This window comes from Eutrigla gurnardus (assembly GCF_963514095.1).
Source record: "Eutrigla gurnardus genome assembly, chromosome: 1".
Classification (NCBI taxonomy): domain Eukaryota; kingdom Metazoa; phylum Chordata; class Actinopteri; order Perciformes; family Triglidae; genus Eutrigla; species Eutrigla gurnardus.
In genome coordinates, this window is record NC_139915.1 from 6,120,739 (window position 1) to 6,135,774 (window position 15,036).

Genomic DNA, 15,036 nt, shown 5'->3' on the forward strand with positions numbered 1-15,036 from the left:
CAAAACATCACGACACAACCTGTTTCAGTGTCTCCCCACTGGGGGCGCTGCAGAACACTGTGTGCCAAAACAACCACACGAATCAGCCACACTGTCAATAATTCTACAGTTAGAAATACGTACATATAATCTGTCTCTATCAATATTCTCCCCGACTGTGCAGTAAAACGTGCATAATCATATACGAAATAAACAGTAAATATTTGTATACGTACAAATATTTACTGTTTATTTCGTAGTAGCACTATTTACAACTTTACTTAATTTCCTGTTGGTCATAGGTGTGTTTTTTAGATTTAATTTATATTAAAAAAAATTTAATTAAAATTTAAAAATATGTACACAACAGTCCTGTGTATTCTTCAGTTGTATTTGTCCAGCTTTGTTGTGTCTGTTGGAGACAAACAGAGTCATTCCTTGTATGTCAATAAAGATGATTCTGATTCTTAATATAGTATAATACAGCACAGCCTCAATACTAAAATATATATAATAGAGCAATAAAATGACTACAAACTGTGGTTACTGCTAATTGAAGACAACTTGCCACAACCAAAAAATATATACGTACATCACAAAAAAACAGAAAGAATGTTTGTTATTCTAAAAATCAGTTTATTGCAGTTAAAACTCAAAAAATCACTGAAATAATCTCAGAGACAGAATGATAGAGATACTGTCAAACAAAGAACAAGAAGAAACTGCGTGTCATGGCAGCCATGTCCTGAAACATCATTTCCACAGATGACAACACAAAAAAAATGACATTTGTATATTATTATTATTATAATTGAGTTATTGAACTATTATTTCAAGTCACACACACTCATACAAAGCAAACAGTTTACTTTATGGCTTCTGTTCCACCTATTGATATCTCTTGATCAAACATGACAGATCCTAGCAGTTCTATTATAAAAGGACTTATTGCAACTTTTGCTCTGCTTTATATCACTGAAATATTATGAATATATTATTCGTCTATCATATGAAAACAACTACTGTACTGAAATGATTAAGTGTTGCTTTCATTCAGCAGTAGTCCACTCCTCTTAGAGAAAAAAACTTTTTTTGTGCCCATATTCACTTTAAAGTAAAATATTTACTCTTTTATAATCCCAAAGAAAAGCAAGGACGGACATGAGATCAACGCTGACATCACCCTCGACACCACTGCTACATAAAACCAAACACTTGTGTATATGGATGGAACACAACATCAACGGCATCCCCTCCTGAGTCGCCCACGCCTTCACTTACTGTACGTTTGGCTAGAAAACAACACAGAATACTGAGTTACGCAGTAAAGCCCACGGCGACTGTGTGCTGTCTGACACTCCGGGCCAGCACTCTCAGCCACAGGACCAGTTTTTCTTTTTGTTGCAAACACACCACGAAACGCATCACATCGGCTAAACGACACGAATCCACCAGCACGAAACCACGGAGACGCGGGGGGCTCAACGGGACAGAGGGCAGGTCAAAGGTCACGTGACCACACTACGAGACCCAGCGAGTTGATAAAAACAGAGCGAAGAACGACCCGCTGTTGACGGTATAGGCACACAGCAGATACGTTGACATCTTACACAACATAAATATTTGTACGTGGATTTATACTCACACCACAGTTAACACAGCTTGACATATTTGTGCGATTTCCCTTCATGTCGGTCAAATGTTTCAACAAAGCTTTGCATTATAACCTCTCAAGCATTTACATGTCTCTCATCTGAGCAGCTTTCATTGTTTTTTAAAGGGACAGTCCATGCCAAAATCAAAAATAGTAGTGCTATTTATCAAGCCATATTGTTTTGGTGTAAGTTATTACACACAAATAAAAATAACAAATAAATTCCATTTCAAACAATCAACAGACAACACGCTACAGGTAAGAGGAAAAATGTCTATTTTTGGGGTGAACTGTCCCTTTAACCTCCCCTTGTAGTTGATGCTAGGTTAAATTGTGGAAGCGGTTATCATGCACACATTATCTGTGACATCTTACAACCTACAAAATGCAGCGCATCATTTCTGCCTGCTCACAAACCATTTGTTGCTTTTAATAAAACTTAAAACAAGAAATCTGCTGCAGAAACAAACCAACCAGAAGGCCCGTCTTCGTAAAAAAAAAGTAGCTTACAGATGTTGGAGCTCTAAAGAAGACAACCTTGTACGGACGTCCAAGGCACGCTGAAGTACGGAAAAAAGCTTTTTTTTTTTAAAAAGCCTTTACAATATGACTCGGGGAAAGATTAAAAATAACATTTATGCAGCTCACAGGGAGCTTTAATCGGGGCAGCAGGGGGCCAACATTAGTAAGCTACTTATGACAAAAATCAGCCTCATTTGTTGCTCGAAAATTATTTTGTGCTTTTGTGTGTGGAATATAAACAACCCCACAAAATGGCTTCTTCATTTGATTTGTTTCTTAAATAAATGGCCAAATTTCCCAAATTCAACACAACACACATGTGGCCTCCTCACAGTGTGACACACACACACACACACACACACACACACACACACACACACACACACACACACACACACACACACACACACACACACACACACACACACACACACACACACACACACACACACACACACACACACACACACACCTGAAACCTCTGCTGCAGAATCCTACTGTGTTATCACTGGACACGTGAGGTACAGGGAGGGGGAATTAGAGAATGAGGGGAGTAAAGGATTTAATAGATTAATATTCCTCAGAGGAGGAGTTGCTCTAAAGGCAGAAATAATCTCATTGGTTAAATCTCAATGGGAAGAGCCAAATAAATCTTTCAGAGTGCAAGTAAGCTAATTTCAATAAAAAGAAACTATATGGTTGACATTCATGATTTTTTGGGATATCTGAAGGTCGACAGGGAAGCTAACTGAACGAGCTAACCTCTGTGGAAAGAAATCTTTTTTTTCCCCCCAAATTAGTAAAACGAGTTCCAGATTTCAGCTTCCTCTTCTTTTACTTGCTTTTGCGCAGGGCCTCTGTCTAGAAAAACTGTTATTATGTGGCTCTGCCAACTGACATTCCACTAAAGCAATAAGAATATGTCTACCTCCAGAGTAGCTCTGCCTTTGGAAAATATTTGTACAAGTACAACTCTAATCTTCTGGGACTTAGAGTTGGCCAGATCACATGAGGCTGCAATTCTCCGTCTGCTTTTTGAGGTCTTCCAGCGTGGCCTGGGCCTTGTCTTTCAGCTGGTCCATGTCCACGTTCTGGATGTTGGACAGCTGGCCCAGCACGGACTGCTTGTGCGTTTCCTCCTGGTTGTCCTCAGCGATCATCTTAGCCAGCTCTGTGGGCAACACTACGTCATCCCCTGCCTGCTGGATCTGGGTCTCATCGGTCTCGTTCTGAGGACGGGGGGGAAACAAGAGACAACACATTTAGAACAGAAAGCTTTTATATCCCGCTGTACTTTACAGAAATGTGGTTATTGGCTGCGAGAATGTGTGGGTTTGTTACAAATGCAGTGATCCCGTTGGAGACGTTTGTATGTGTGTCCTGATATGATCTGCCCTTCAATCGTTACAAAAGCAGAGCTGGATTCGTTTACCTTTGGAAGTCTATACTTGTCCCGGAAATGACTTCTGACTGTGGCCCTCTCAGCTTTCTTCTGGGCAAAATTAGCTTCTCGTTCTTGTCTGCCAGAAAGGAGGAAAAGGATTTTTTTGGAAGGGCAAAATTTCACTGAACATACATATTTAGATCCAAAAACCAAAACACAGTCTGCTCGAAAATGTTTGTGCACATTTCACCTTTGAGAAGCTCTGCAAAAGCAACGCTAAAGAAGCGCACGTCCAATTAACATCCCCACGATGTTACAAACAAACCACACATAGTTACTGCTATGTGCTGTTTTAAGAGCATTGTAAGGCTCCTGCTGGATTTGGACCTTGGAGGCCTCTGCCATCGTCTCCTCTTAACTCTAACTAAAGCAGTAATGATGCTGTGAGGGGAAAAACAGGAAGAGATGTTCTGCTGATGTTGAGAAGCCCCAGATGCAGCAACCTGTCAGCCCTCTGAGGGTTTTAGTCCTCTTGGGATGTAGACCCCTAGAGGTAACCTATCTGCCCTCCCCCACTTTCAGCTGTCTACTCATCCTACATATCCTGTTACCTCGCTTTAGCTGTGCAGCACCATGGTCTGCCTTCCTAGCTGCACTTAAATGCCTGGTAAAATTATACGCATCTGTCCTGGAGAAACCAAATGTTGTCTGATATGAATCTGCCTGCTGACATTTCTCTTTTAAAACTCACTGTAAACAATCCATCCTGCAGTATGTGATGCTTCCAGCAGAGGGCAGACTTTAGGCTGCTGGCACTCCTCAACGTCACTGGAATATTTATGGCTTCAGTGTCGTTCATAATTGTCCCTCGTAATTTGCCAAAATTTGCTGAAATGCCTCTAACATCATGAGTCAACAACATGACATAATGATTAGCAAAGTTGCTCATATGGCCTGGGGCCAAACATAGCACAAATACAGTAACGAAGGACCACATTTTATTTAGTCAGTGAAGGTGCTCGTGACAAAATAAACACATAAAGATGACATTCTTCAAAGTGGCAGAGGTGGCGTTGCACATACATCAGCATCACAATTTAGAGGCAGGGGGATGCTGGAGGACCATGGGCACGGTTTGCAAAGTGTTTGTACCCGATGTGTCAGGGGAAGGTCGTTTTATCTGGAGATGCAAGCATTCGTGGTGCTGTTCGTGTGAGCCTGAGCTCACTTTCTATTAACATGAGTGGGCCGAACACCGAATGGCCCACGCAGTGCTCACTTGCAGCCAATGGGCAGAGCTTTGTGTCTTCCCCTCTCAAGGGCATCAGATGACCAGGGCTGTCACTGTGGCCCGTGTGCCGAGGGTGATAAAATGTCTACATGTGACATGCCAGTGTGACCCCTCCTCCCCCTCCCCAACCCCAACCCTAGTTTAATCTGAGCAGGATGGGTTTCTCTGTGATATATGCTCCATGTTTAGCACCTCTGACTAATAACTCACTTCCACTGAAGGTCACATTATGACGGCAGAGCGTTAAGCATCTCGCCGCGCCTCCTGTGGAGCTCGGTGGGCTGAGCCGAGTGTTAATACTGTTAGGACTTCACCTCCCACTCGTGCTTAAAACCCACAGTGAGCCACTTTGGATAAAAGTGTTCATCAGACGTGTTTTTATGGGAATGAGGATTGGAAACTAAATAAATAAATCAGTGTCTTTAGAACATGCGCCCTGCAGCAGAGAGCATGCACTGCTGCTTTAGATGCCCAACGGCTCAAATATATAATGAGAATCTGAAATTTGTTTTTTGAAAAGTCTGGTCTGAGTTCTTCATTCCACGTTATTAACATCAGGTGATTTATTTCAAGACCAGGACAGTGACCAGTGGATATGTGACGTGGAGCCCTGCTCTAAGGGAAGCATCACGCTAATCAATAGTGAGTTGCTGTCTGCTGGGTGAACTCTGTTTGTTAAGTGACCTTGTTTTTTTTACCTTATATTGTCCTCTGGGAGATAAACCCCAGAACAAGGATGTAAATTAGGGCAACATCAACATGTACTTAAAAAAAAAATCACTTTTTGCAAGTGAGAGCAAAGATTTGAACGATAACAGCAAGCATGACGAAAGAATTAAACGCTGCACAGCTGGAATCACAGCAGTGAATATTAAGATGTATAAACTATAATAACCTATAGATATAACAGAGGCCAAAGCAGTTTGAACAGCCACCTTTTAAGGCTGCAATACATCAAATATACATGAATCCTGAGCAGTAACTTATATATGAATGATGAGATGAAAATGAGTTTATAATGATGGCTGTTTGAGTTTTTACTCTCCCCACTTTATTTGCCACACGGTCGGACTCATTATCCAGCCGCACGCAGAGAAACATGTTTCGCCTCAGGCACGAATCCCTGTAGACATTTTCCGTGGAATAATAATTCCAGGAATCCCAAATTAACAACGGCACTACACAATTTGCCGAAGCGGAGAGCCGGAGACGAGCAGCTGTGCGCTGTTATTGCAATGATGCGTAAAAAGGCGCACTGGGAGCTCGCTGCTATTTACACACAAAGCTGCACCGTTTAAATATGCCACGCTCCTCCGACACATACTGTAGGGTTTTCATCACAACTTCACAACCACAAAAGCTGCAATCAGTGCCTTACTTTTCCTCCTCTAACTGTTGCTGATATTGTTCAAATTCCTCTTGGGTCATCCCCTGCGCGGCGGCGTCTGATTTCTCCGCTTCGGGTTTCTCCTCCGTCAGTCCGCCTGTCAGGTTCTTCAGCTGTCCTCCCACCATGTGTTTTACCATGAAAGCCATGGCTGCGCTTTGGAGACTCCTCTGTGTGGTCGGCGGAGAGGCTGATGGTTCGGATGCGCTCTTGGATAGAGCGTTGACGGTGGAGAAATATCCGTCAGGTGACGCTTAAACTTTCGGAATCAAACGTGTGTGTGTGTGGTTGGGGGGGAATCGACTCCAGGAAGCTGGCAGCTTCAGCACCACTGGCCCTGGACAGCTCCGCGCCGTGAAGGATGGAGAGGAGCTGCTCAGTTATGAGTCAACAAGTTTGGCGGTGAACTCTACCAATCCTGTGACTCCGTCCGCAGCCACCACTCCCTCCACCCAATCCCAGGCACCGCCGGACTGTGTGTGCGCTCGCATGGCGCGCGCCGGCATCGTGGGCTGCTCCCGTGATTCGCCGTCTGATGCTATACTCCCGGTGGAGACGGGCAGGACTCCGGGGGGGACAAACAGCACGTGACGAGCCTCGCTTTTTTCTCCTGGCTGTGTTGGTGCTCCGTGTCTCTCCCAGGGTCATCCGCGATGTCAAGAGCTTCCTAATTGCAAATTAGTCGAATTAACCCACGGCATGCGTTCGGTTTATTGGCATAATCGCTTGGAAAGGATGAGTCGCTGTCTTCCCCAGAGCTTGCTCATTTCTACTGGAATCGTGTGCGCGAGTAAATGCGCCGTTCAGTCTGAGCGCATCCTCCATTAAATGTAAATAAACATCCCCAACACCCCCAACATTCAGGAGCCGGGGCTGCTATAATTAGAAATCTGTCTCCAGTTGCATCACCATAATACTCCTGTAGTGACTCATGTATCTGTAGTACCGTTTATAATATTAGTGTCGTATGCTTATTAAGCCTCCTATAGGACTTTCTGTGCTACTTCTTCTCGTGTGATTGTGTGCGTTGGATGGGGAACAGTTCAACTTCCATCACCAGAAAAGATGATTTATTAAAGGCTGGGTGATTCTGGATGACACTGTGTGACGCAGTGTTCAGCTGGAAAGCCTCACTTCTAAAAATATGACCTGCGTGTGTGTGTGTGTGTGTGTGTGTGAGGAATATTTTAAATCATTCTCTCTCTCTCTCTGTGTGTGAGATTCTTGACATCCAAAGTGTGAAAAGGAACTTTGATTACAAGTCAACAACTTCTGCGTCCTGATCCTGGCAGCGGTCTGACACCCAGCCTGGCCTACTTTCCCCCGTTCCCTGTGGATCAGGAGAGACAGAGAGCATCTCAGTGTCTTTTTGTCACAGGCTTAGAGAGGCCCTGTTAGCCTATACCTGCCTGGCTTTTTAAATCTCTCCCCAACTTCAAAGCTGCCTCCGGAGAATAGATTGAAACGTAACGCAGTGAATAAGATCAAAACTGTAATCTCTGTGAAATTTAATAATAAGAAAGAATTTGCCTAACCAGCATGTTTCTACATCACATTATATCTTTTCGCTTTTTGATTTTCACATCCATGGGATCTGTTTCCAGCAGGTCTCACTCATTTCCCCCCCCTTCATGGATTATGACTGATCCTTGACTACAGGTGCTCCAGCAGGAGGTCTGAATCCAAGATGATGTAAATTACACACACGACTACAGTCGTCACACGATGACATGTTCTGGCAGCTGAGCCTCAAAGAAAAATCACGTTGGCATTAAAAGTCAGAGCAGACTCCCTTTCTGTAAGAAATGCATTAACCTCCTTCCTGTGATACACTGTCACCTCTGTCATCAGCTGAGATGTGAACGGACTAAGTGGTGGATGCAGTATCGTTAGGCGGGACAAAACATAGGGAGGGATTTGATTTGACCGTTCAAAAGATGAGCTCACAACCTTTTCTAGCTATAGTTGCATATTGATTAATGGATGTTATTGATATTGGTTGGTACCAGCTGATGTAAGCACACATCATATTTAGTATTAAAGGATGTAAAAGAGTTTGTATTTTGATATAAAACATTTTTGTGGCATATATTGGTGCACAATCATGTCAACTCGACTTTAAATTCTGTTTGTTGTGCCCCAATTCAGTGGTCTTTGCGGCCTACGACGACCACGTCCTTTGAAGACCACATGGAGAAATGAGACGGTCTGGTCTACAGAGGATTTCCTTTTTGCATCACCAGCTGTTCCCTCCCCCCACCTTTTGATGCCCCCGTTGCCTAGAAACCAGCTGCGAGGCAAGTAACGTTATGTGATAAAAATGGAGCCAGAGATCATATTAATTCTTTTTTATTTAAAAAAAATCAAAAATCAAATTTTCACAGACGCGCGATGAATCTTGGGATAAATTGGACCATAAGGGATCCGTCAGTTGGAACCCTCTGGATCCGGTAAAAGAAGGCCACATTTCTCGGCTGCATTTGAAGTTGTTGAAACGGGACAACCTTGTCGCAGCCGCTGTGACGCATTCGGTCTTTGAATGCAGCATCTGAAGGATGCGGATGCTGAATTGGGACACAGCTATAGTGTGCTGCAGGAATTAGTCTTAAACCCTGGGAATGAGTCAGCATTTTTGCACTTCAAGTTCCCTCGTCTCAAAGTCAATGGGTTTCTTGAATGGGTTTTTGGGTAGATGCCTAAAATAAGGACCGATGTTAACATAAATCAAGATATTTCAAATCTATATTCTATATCAAATAAGTAAAAAACTATCTCGTGAATTTTTAAGGCTTTCCCTATTTAAAAAAGGCGGTTCCTTATTGAGACTACAAAACTTCATCAGGGCGACTCGTCGGCCTTCACAGTCTCATTGTGTAAACTCACACAAGTTTAGTGTGTTTAGTGTGTAGTTATTAGATCAAGAAATTTTTTTTTTTTGATAATTGATCACTTGATGAGTGTATATGTAACAATAAGTGACTGTAAACCAGAAATTATTTTCTAAAATTGGGTTGAATCCTTTATTTAATCTCATGAAATGATGGGATGGGATGGGTTTCGGCTTCATAATCGATATCATGATATTTATTATTAAATCTGCTACAAACCATAACGCTAAGAGTAAAATAGACTATAAAGCAGGGTATGCTTTAGGGTGGGGCTACTTTGTGATTGACAGATCACTCACACAGCATTATCCGTGTTTTCGTCTTACATATTTAACTCTTTCATCGTGTGTTTTTAGTTCATTAAAGATAATCGTAGCCTAACAGAATGTCTTATTCAGCATTCGGTTGAACTTAACTTCACCCACTCATGTCACTCTGGTGGTGACGACAGCTAAAATACCAAACTTTAGGCTTCAGAACGTCCACAAACCAATGGGTGACGTCATGCTGACTCATTGCCACTTCTTATATACATGCTTTTGTTAAAAAGGGGCATGTGGCAGGATAATTAGACCTTCAGTCAAATACAGAGAAAAAACAGCAGCGCTTACAGCACCTGATTTAGAAATAGGCTCATGACACTGCTCCCTGGCTCCTGCTTCTGCTTCGTTTTACTGCCTACAGTACTGTGACAATTAACAGTTCCGTGTTACGCGTATATGAAGCTAAGTGCATGCAAAGCCTTCACACAGATGTTTACTGCAAAAGCCATGCATGGCTGCACACAGACCTGACACGTTACTTTCCCTTACTGCATGCACATCTGCATTGAGTCTTTTTCAAATACGTCTGGAATAATGTAGGAAAAACGATGCGGACGTAGAATGCTGATGAAAAATACAGAGAAGGACATTTGGCCCTCCTAAAAATGAGAAGAATGTTTACAGAAGTATGACATACTGTGTTTGTTGTGAGGCAGGAGGGATCACACTGTGAGTCAACATAACTGAAAGCATCATGCTGGCTCCCGCCCAGTCACACTTCCAGCCTGGTTACACTGGATCTTCTCGGATTAGGAGCCTGTGTGGGATTGGGAGATGGATTTATGTACACCGTCACACACCAACACTCGCCTATCATCAGCAGCCGAATGTTACACCCTTATTTCTTTACTCGAGGGATTAGACTCATCAAACACATGTGCCCTGCAGCAAACAATATGCACGTTCAGGGAGTTTTTTTAATTCACACGGGCGGGGACAAAGGCACGGCGCCATTAGCAACTCACTGGGATGCCTGACTTAAGGAAAGCAGTGTTTGAGTGGCGCCCTCCTCGCGAGATGACAAAATATCACACTAATCCCATTAGAAGTGAAAAATGCTCTGTGTACTCGATGACAAATTCAAGAAAGCATCTGAGGCCAGTTGGACAGGCTGGTGTTTTTCTGGGATTTGTCCCTCCCTGCATCAGCTCCTGACCAGAGATCGAACAGACAGGTGGGGTCACGGCAGCTCGGCACCATATGGCGGGGAGCGAGTCACCCCAGCAGCGGTGGTTTGATGCCCCACAGGCTTTCTAGGAGGTGTTGAACTACACCGCATGTCAGCATGGCAACTGTCCCCCCAGCGAACATCAACTACTTCCCCATGAGCTGATTATTATCGCCCTGCGACACAGCAAAAGAAGACCATTGGAAGATTTGGAGTTGACATTTAAAGCTGCATCCAACTGGATCTGAAACTTCTCTTGAGATTTGTTACCACAGATTTAACACCTTTTGTTTTCCCTTAAGTACAGCTGTTTATATTAATACTGTATTTTATGGGGCATGTGCTCAGCAAATACAGTCTAAAAGATACAATAAACAGTCTATTTATCCTTTTCGGTGTTTACATTTTTATTATTCCTCAACAATCTGGCAGCAACGAACAAGATATGAATGCTAATATGAAAATATGGTGGTGAGCGACTGAGATTAGATCTCTCCTTGTCATGTTTTTGCTCATTATGTCACACATTTCAGGATTTAAAACATGTTTTTATCCTGCCGTGTCAAATTTGAATACAAATATCATGAAAAATATACAATATAGTATGTCATAAGAAGTCATAGCAGTGGGCTTGAAGAGGGTAGGGGATTATCTTCTTCTCCATCACTCAGTGAAAGGCGTGATGAGTCACCCTGTGCACCCTCACCAACAAACTCAAAACAGTTGTCTTCAGCCTCGAGGCAACTCACTCGCTTCGTCGGCGCAGGATGTGCCCAAAAGAAACGAGCGTTCCTTCATTCCTCATGCTCTCAAATTGTCCTATACAGTTTCTACCTTATTTGAGGGTTCATGTTATTATTGTTCTTCTTATTCATATTTTTTCTTATTACAGTATAGAAGCATGCATTTAGGAACTGAAATCAGGAGCCGAGCGTACGATTCAAATGACACATTGGCAAGGTTGAACGTGTGAAAAGCTGTTGCCAAGAGACGCACGAGTGACAGAATTCACAGCTGAAGAATGTGCAGATCAAGAGTGAGAAGGATGAAACACAAATGTTGCGAGAATTGGCAGAACTAGGTTGTGAAATTAAGTGTGAAGAGGAAAAAAAGACCCCAAATGGTCAGAAACATTGTGGAACAGCTCACTGAAATAAATGGAGCTGCCGAGAGACGAACTCTGCCACAACACCACTGCAGTATGTCCTTAGCATACTCCCTGAACAGTGTTTTAATAAAGGTTGAAACATGCAAAATGGTATAATCACCTTTTCCATGAAGCTGATTACAGAGATATAGCTGATAGCTGCTGCGCTGAAACAGCAAAACACACCAGAGGGGACACCACCAGCATGTGGAGAAGCCTCATCAAGACACGATAGAATAAGGGCAAAAATCTGCATTCAGGTTCCAAAAAGCCGAGGCGGATATAATAGCATATAAACATACATGTGTCTGGAAGGAGATGTTCATAAATCCAAAATGTGTGCAGCGTTTGCTTGCCTCGTTACTTTGGGCAATAGTGTATTTTACCACAATCCAATACGACTACACTTCTTGCAAGGGGCAGTGCTGTTAAAAGTTCCATTTACACACACACACACACACACACACACACACACACACACACACACACACACACACACACACACACACACACACACACACACACACACACACACACACACACACACACACACACACACACACACACACACACACACACACACACCTGTCCATATCTCTCCACACATGCTTTGACTAGTGTTGTCTAATCCACACATACTGCACACTTAAGCAAGTTTTCTGTAAAACTGCTGCCAACCTGCTAAAGTCACTTAAAAAAACCTACGTCGTGTGCAGCTCCCATCTCCATGTATGTGCAGACTAGTATTAATATCAGCATGCTCCAATTCTGTGCATTCAACTGCGTGAACCTGTATTAGCGTTAAGTAGCTCCAGTAGGTTTAAACCTTATTGCAGCTTTATTGCAAGGCTGTATCCGCCGGGGCTAAAGTGGGCTCAGTCGCTGCACAGCGAGACAGTCTGCGATATCATCTGTGTGTCGGACGTCGAATGACAAGTGGATTTTTATCCACATTTAATTAAGTGGTTATGACACTTAGTTGCAGCTGTTAACCAGCAGGAGAATTACAAGCAACTACGGCCGAAAGTGAAATGTAGTGACAGTAATGAGAGAGAGATGTCAGTATGTTATATAAGGAACATTTTAATTTGACAAGAGTCAGTTTTATGTTCAGGAGACAGGGAAGAGGGGCAGGAGATGGCAAGCAGGAAAGGTCATGGGTGGGATCTGAGTCCACATAATGAGCATATGGCTGGCTGCTCAGTCCGCTCAGGCGCTTTAATGTCTCTGCTCATTTAGCTTTTCTTTCCCCTTGTACTTCTTTTACACCTCTCCCTCACTGCGCTCACACATTTGCTTTACTATGCCTTTCCTCCACTTCTAACCCTTCCTTCTTTTCCATTCTCCCCCTTCTTCCTCACCCCCAGCCCTCCTTCCTTCCTCCCTTGAAATCCCCACCATGCTCCCTCCCTCCATCCTTCCATCTCTCCAGCCTCTCTCCCTCCATCCTTCCATCCCTCCCCCGTCTCCCCTGCCTCATTTAGACCTCTTGCCTGAGAGGAACATCAGAGCACAATGGGTTCGTGCTGGCTGAGCTTAAATGGAATGAGAAAACCGGAAAATTCCCTTTTATGAATAGGTGCAAACAATCGGCAGTGTGAGGGTGAACGGATGACAGGAGGATGAGATAAAGCAAGCCGGAGAGTAAGCATAGTGAGACAGGGATGGAGAAAAATGGCCGCCGAGCTGGCTGGAGATGGGGTGAAGGTCAGTGGAGAGGGAGCAACAGAGAATGATGAAGGGTTTTAATTCCAACAGCCTTTTTACAATAAATTGTTTTCGTGACATTTGCAGTTTATTAATATATTGAAGATAATCCCATGCTTGTGAGAAAGGTCCTCTATTTGAAAATAATTTCAATAACACTCCTCTTACTAAACTTTTAATTTATATGAGTTTTCAAGAGTTTTTAAAGTTCAGAGGCCACATTCTCTCATTTCTATACCCCATTGCAGTTTTATTAAAAAAAACGTTAAAGTTAAGCTGGAATGGCATTTCAAGAGTATGTAGCCTCCATATCATGACTTATTTCAGAGAGAAAACATTCGAAGTTGCAGATTGATGGATTGATGGATGGATGATAATATTGGTTGAAATTTGTTGCTACTAGCTGATGTAAGCATGTGTCATATTTTGTTTTACAGGATGAATAAATAAATAAAAAATACAAAAAAATACATTTGGTGGGAATCTTTTCAGCATATATTATTAAATAGGTGCAAAATATGACCAGGGATGTGATATAAATGGGTTAAAAGGGCATTATTTGTTTCAGCTATACTTTAATGACATCGGGGGAAAAAAACGACATATATCGGTCACATTAGGTTGGATGCTAGTTAGCAGAGTTTAGCTAGATGGTAAATGTCCACAATGTCCTTATCTTTGACAAATTCTATCCTTAATGTAAGGGTTGGTAAACAGTAAAAGTGAGATTATATAATTAAAAACACCATTGTTCTCTTTCACACCTCAAAACAAACAATCAAAACAAACTAGCTAATGTTAGCTATTATGCTTGCACCTTTTGACTCTTATCTACTTGTGCTAACGTTACACCACATTTTAGCATGCCACAGATAAACATTCCACATCATTAGATTAGATTAGATAAGATTCAACTGTATTGTCATTGTGCAAGTACAGAGACAACGCAATGCATTTAGTGTCTAACCAGAAGTGCAAAAACAAGCAGAAAGTGCAAAGTGAGCAGCATAGACAGGCTTAGAGCAGAATAAATAAAGATATGCGTATGAACAATATAGACAGCAGGCCTCTCAAGTCTCACACAGACACATTCTCAGAAACCAGGAAAACATCACCAATTATTTTTAAATGTGACAGCGCCTTGCTTTGAGTGGTGGATGAGCTGGTTTGTTGTTTGGCTCTGTGTGGTAAAAAAAGCAACCTCTGAACACATTTTAACTGAGTGAAAAACACAGAAAATATGTGCTGTGTATTAGTAGTTATAGAATAGAATAAATCATTGTAACACATGCACATGAATGTATGCATAAACGCGTTGATACCTAACATAACAGATATGGGTCAAGTTGTATTTCACTCTCCATCACTGAACAGCCCTGGAAGAGGCTAGCAAGCAAAACACTGGCAGCTAGCAGCTAGGTGAGCATGACAGACATGCTTGAGAGATGCAAGCTAGCACACAACTTAAGGTTAATGCCAGTCATTGAAGTGGAAAGAACATATGTCTGCCTGATTGTTGTTCCAGCAAGTCACTCTCATTGTGTTTTTTCTTTTCGTGGATAGTTAATCCTCTCATTGAAGTTGTA

The 15,036-nt window shown here is 42.5% G+C and overlaps 1 protein-coding gene across 2 annotated transcripts; it reads right to left on the reverse strand.

Moving 5' to 3' along the window:
• Positions 1-625: 625 nt before the first annotated feature.
• cplx3b (complexin 3b) lies at positions 626-6,475 on the reverse strand. 2 transcript variants are annotated; one of them, XR_014597091.1, is made up of 4 exons: positions 6,209-6,475; positions 3,588-3,675; positions 2,592-3,384; positions 626-2,479 (listed from the first exon to the last, which is right to left on the reverse strand). XR_014597091.1 is itself a non-coding variant. In XM_084008808.1 (3 exons), the coding sequence occupies exons 1-3, from the start codon at positions 6,364-6,366 to the stop codon at positions 3,160-3,162; spliced, it is 471 nt and encodes a 156-aa protein (XP_083864934.1). In that variant the 5' UTR covers positions 6,367-6,475; the 3' UTR covers positions 2,588-3,159. The 2 variants fall into 2 exon arrangements, 1 of the variants encoding a protein (XP_083864934.1); XM_084008808.1 differs by lacking the exon at positions 626-2,479 and having other exon boundaries at positions 2,588-3,384.
• Between the last annotated feature and the right edge of the window lie 8,561 nt (positions 6,476-15,036).

What these genes read in the sequence shown, in the direction of transcription:
- cplx3b (XM_084008808.1), bottom strand. Translation starts at nt 6,366, where the DNA reads ATGGCTTTCATGGTAAAACACATGGTGGGAGGACAGCTGAAGAACCTG. An exon ending in CAACAGTTAGAGGAGGAAAA is followed by an intron (nt 3,676 to 6,208) that starts GTAAGGCACTGA and finishes CCTTTCTGGCAG; the next exon opens with ACAAGAACGAGAAGCTAATT. An exon ending in ACAAGTATAGACTTCCAAAG is followed by an intron (nt 3,385 to 3,587) that starts GTAAACGAATCC and finishes CCCCGTCCTCAG; the next exon opens with AACGAGACCGATGAGACCCA.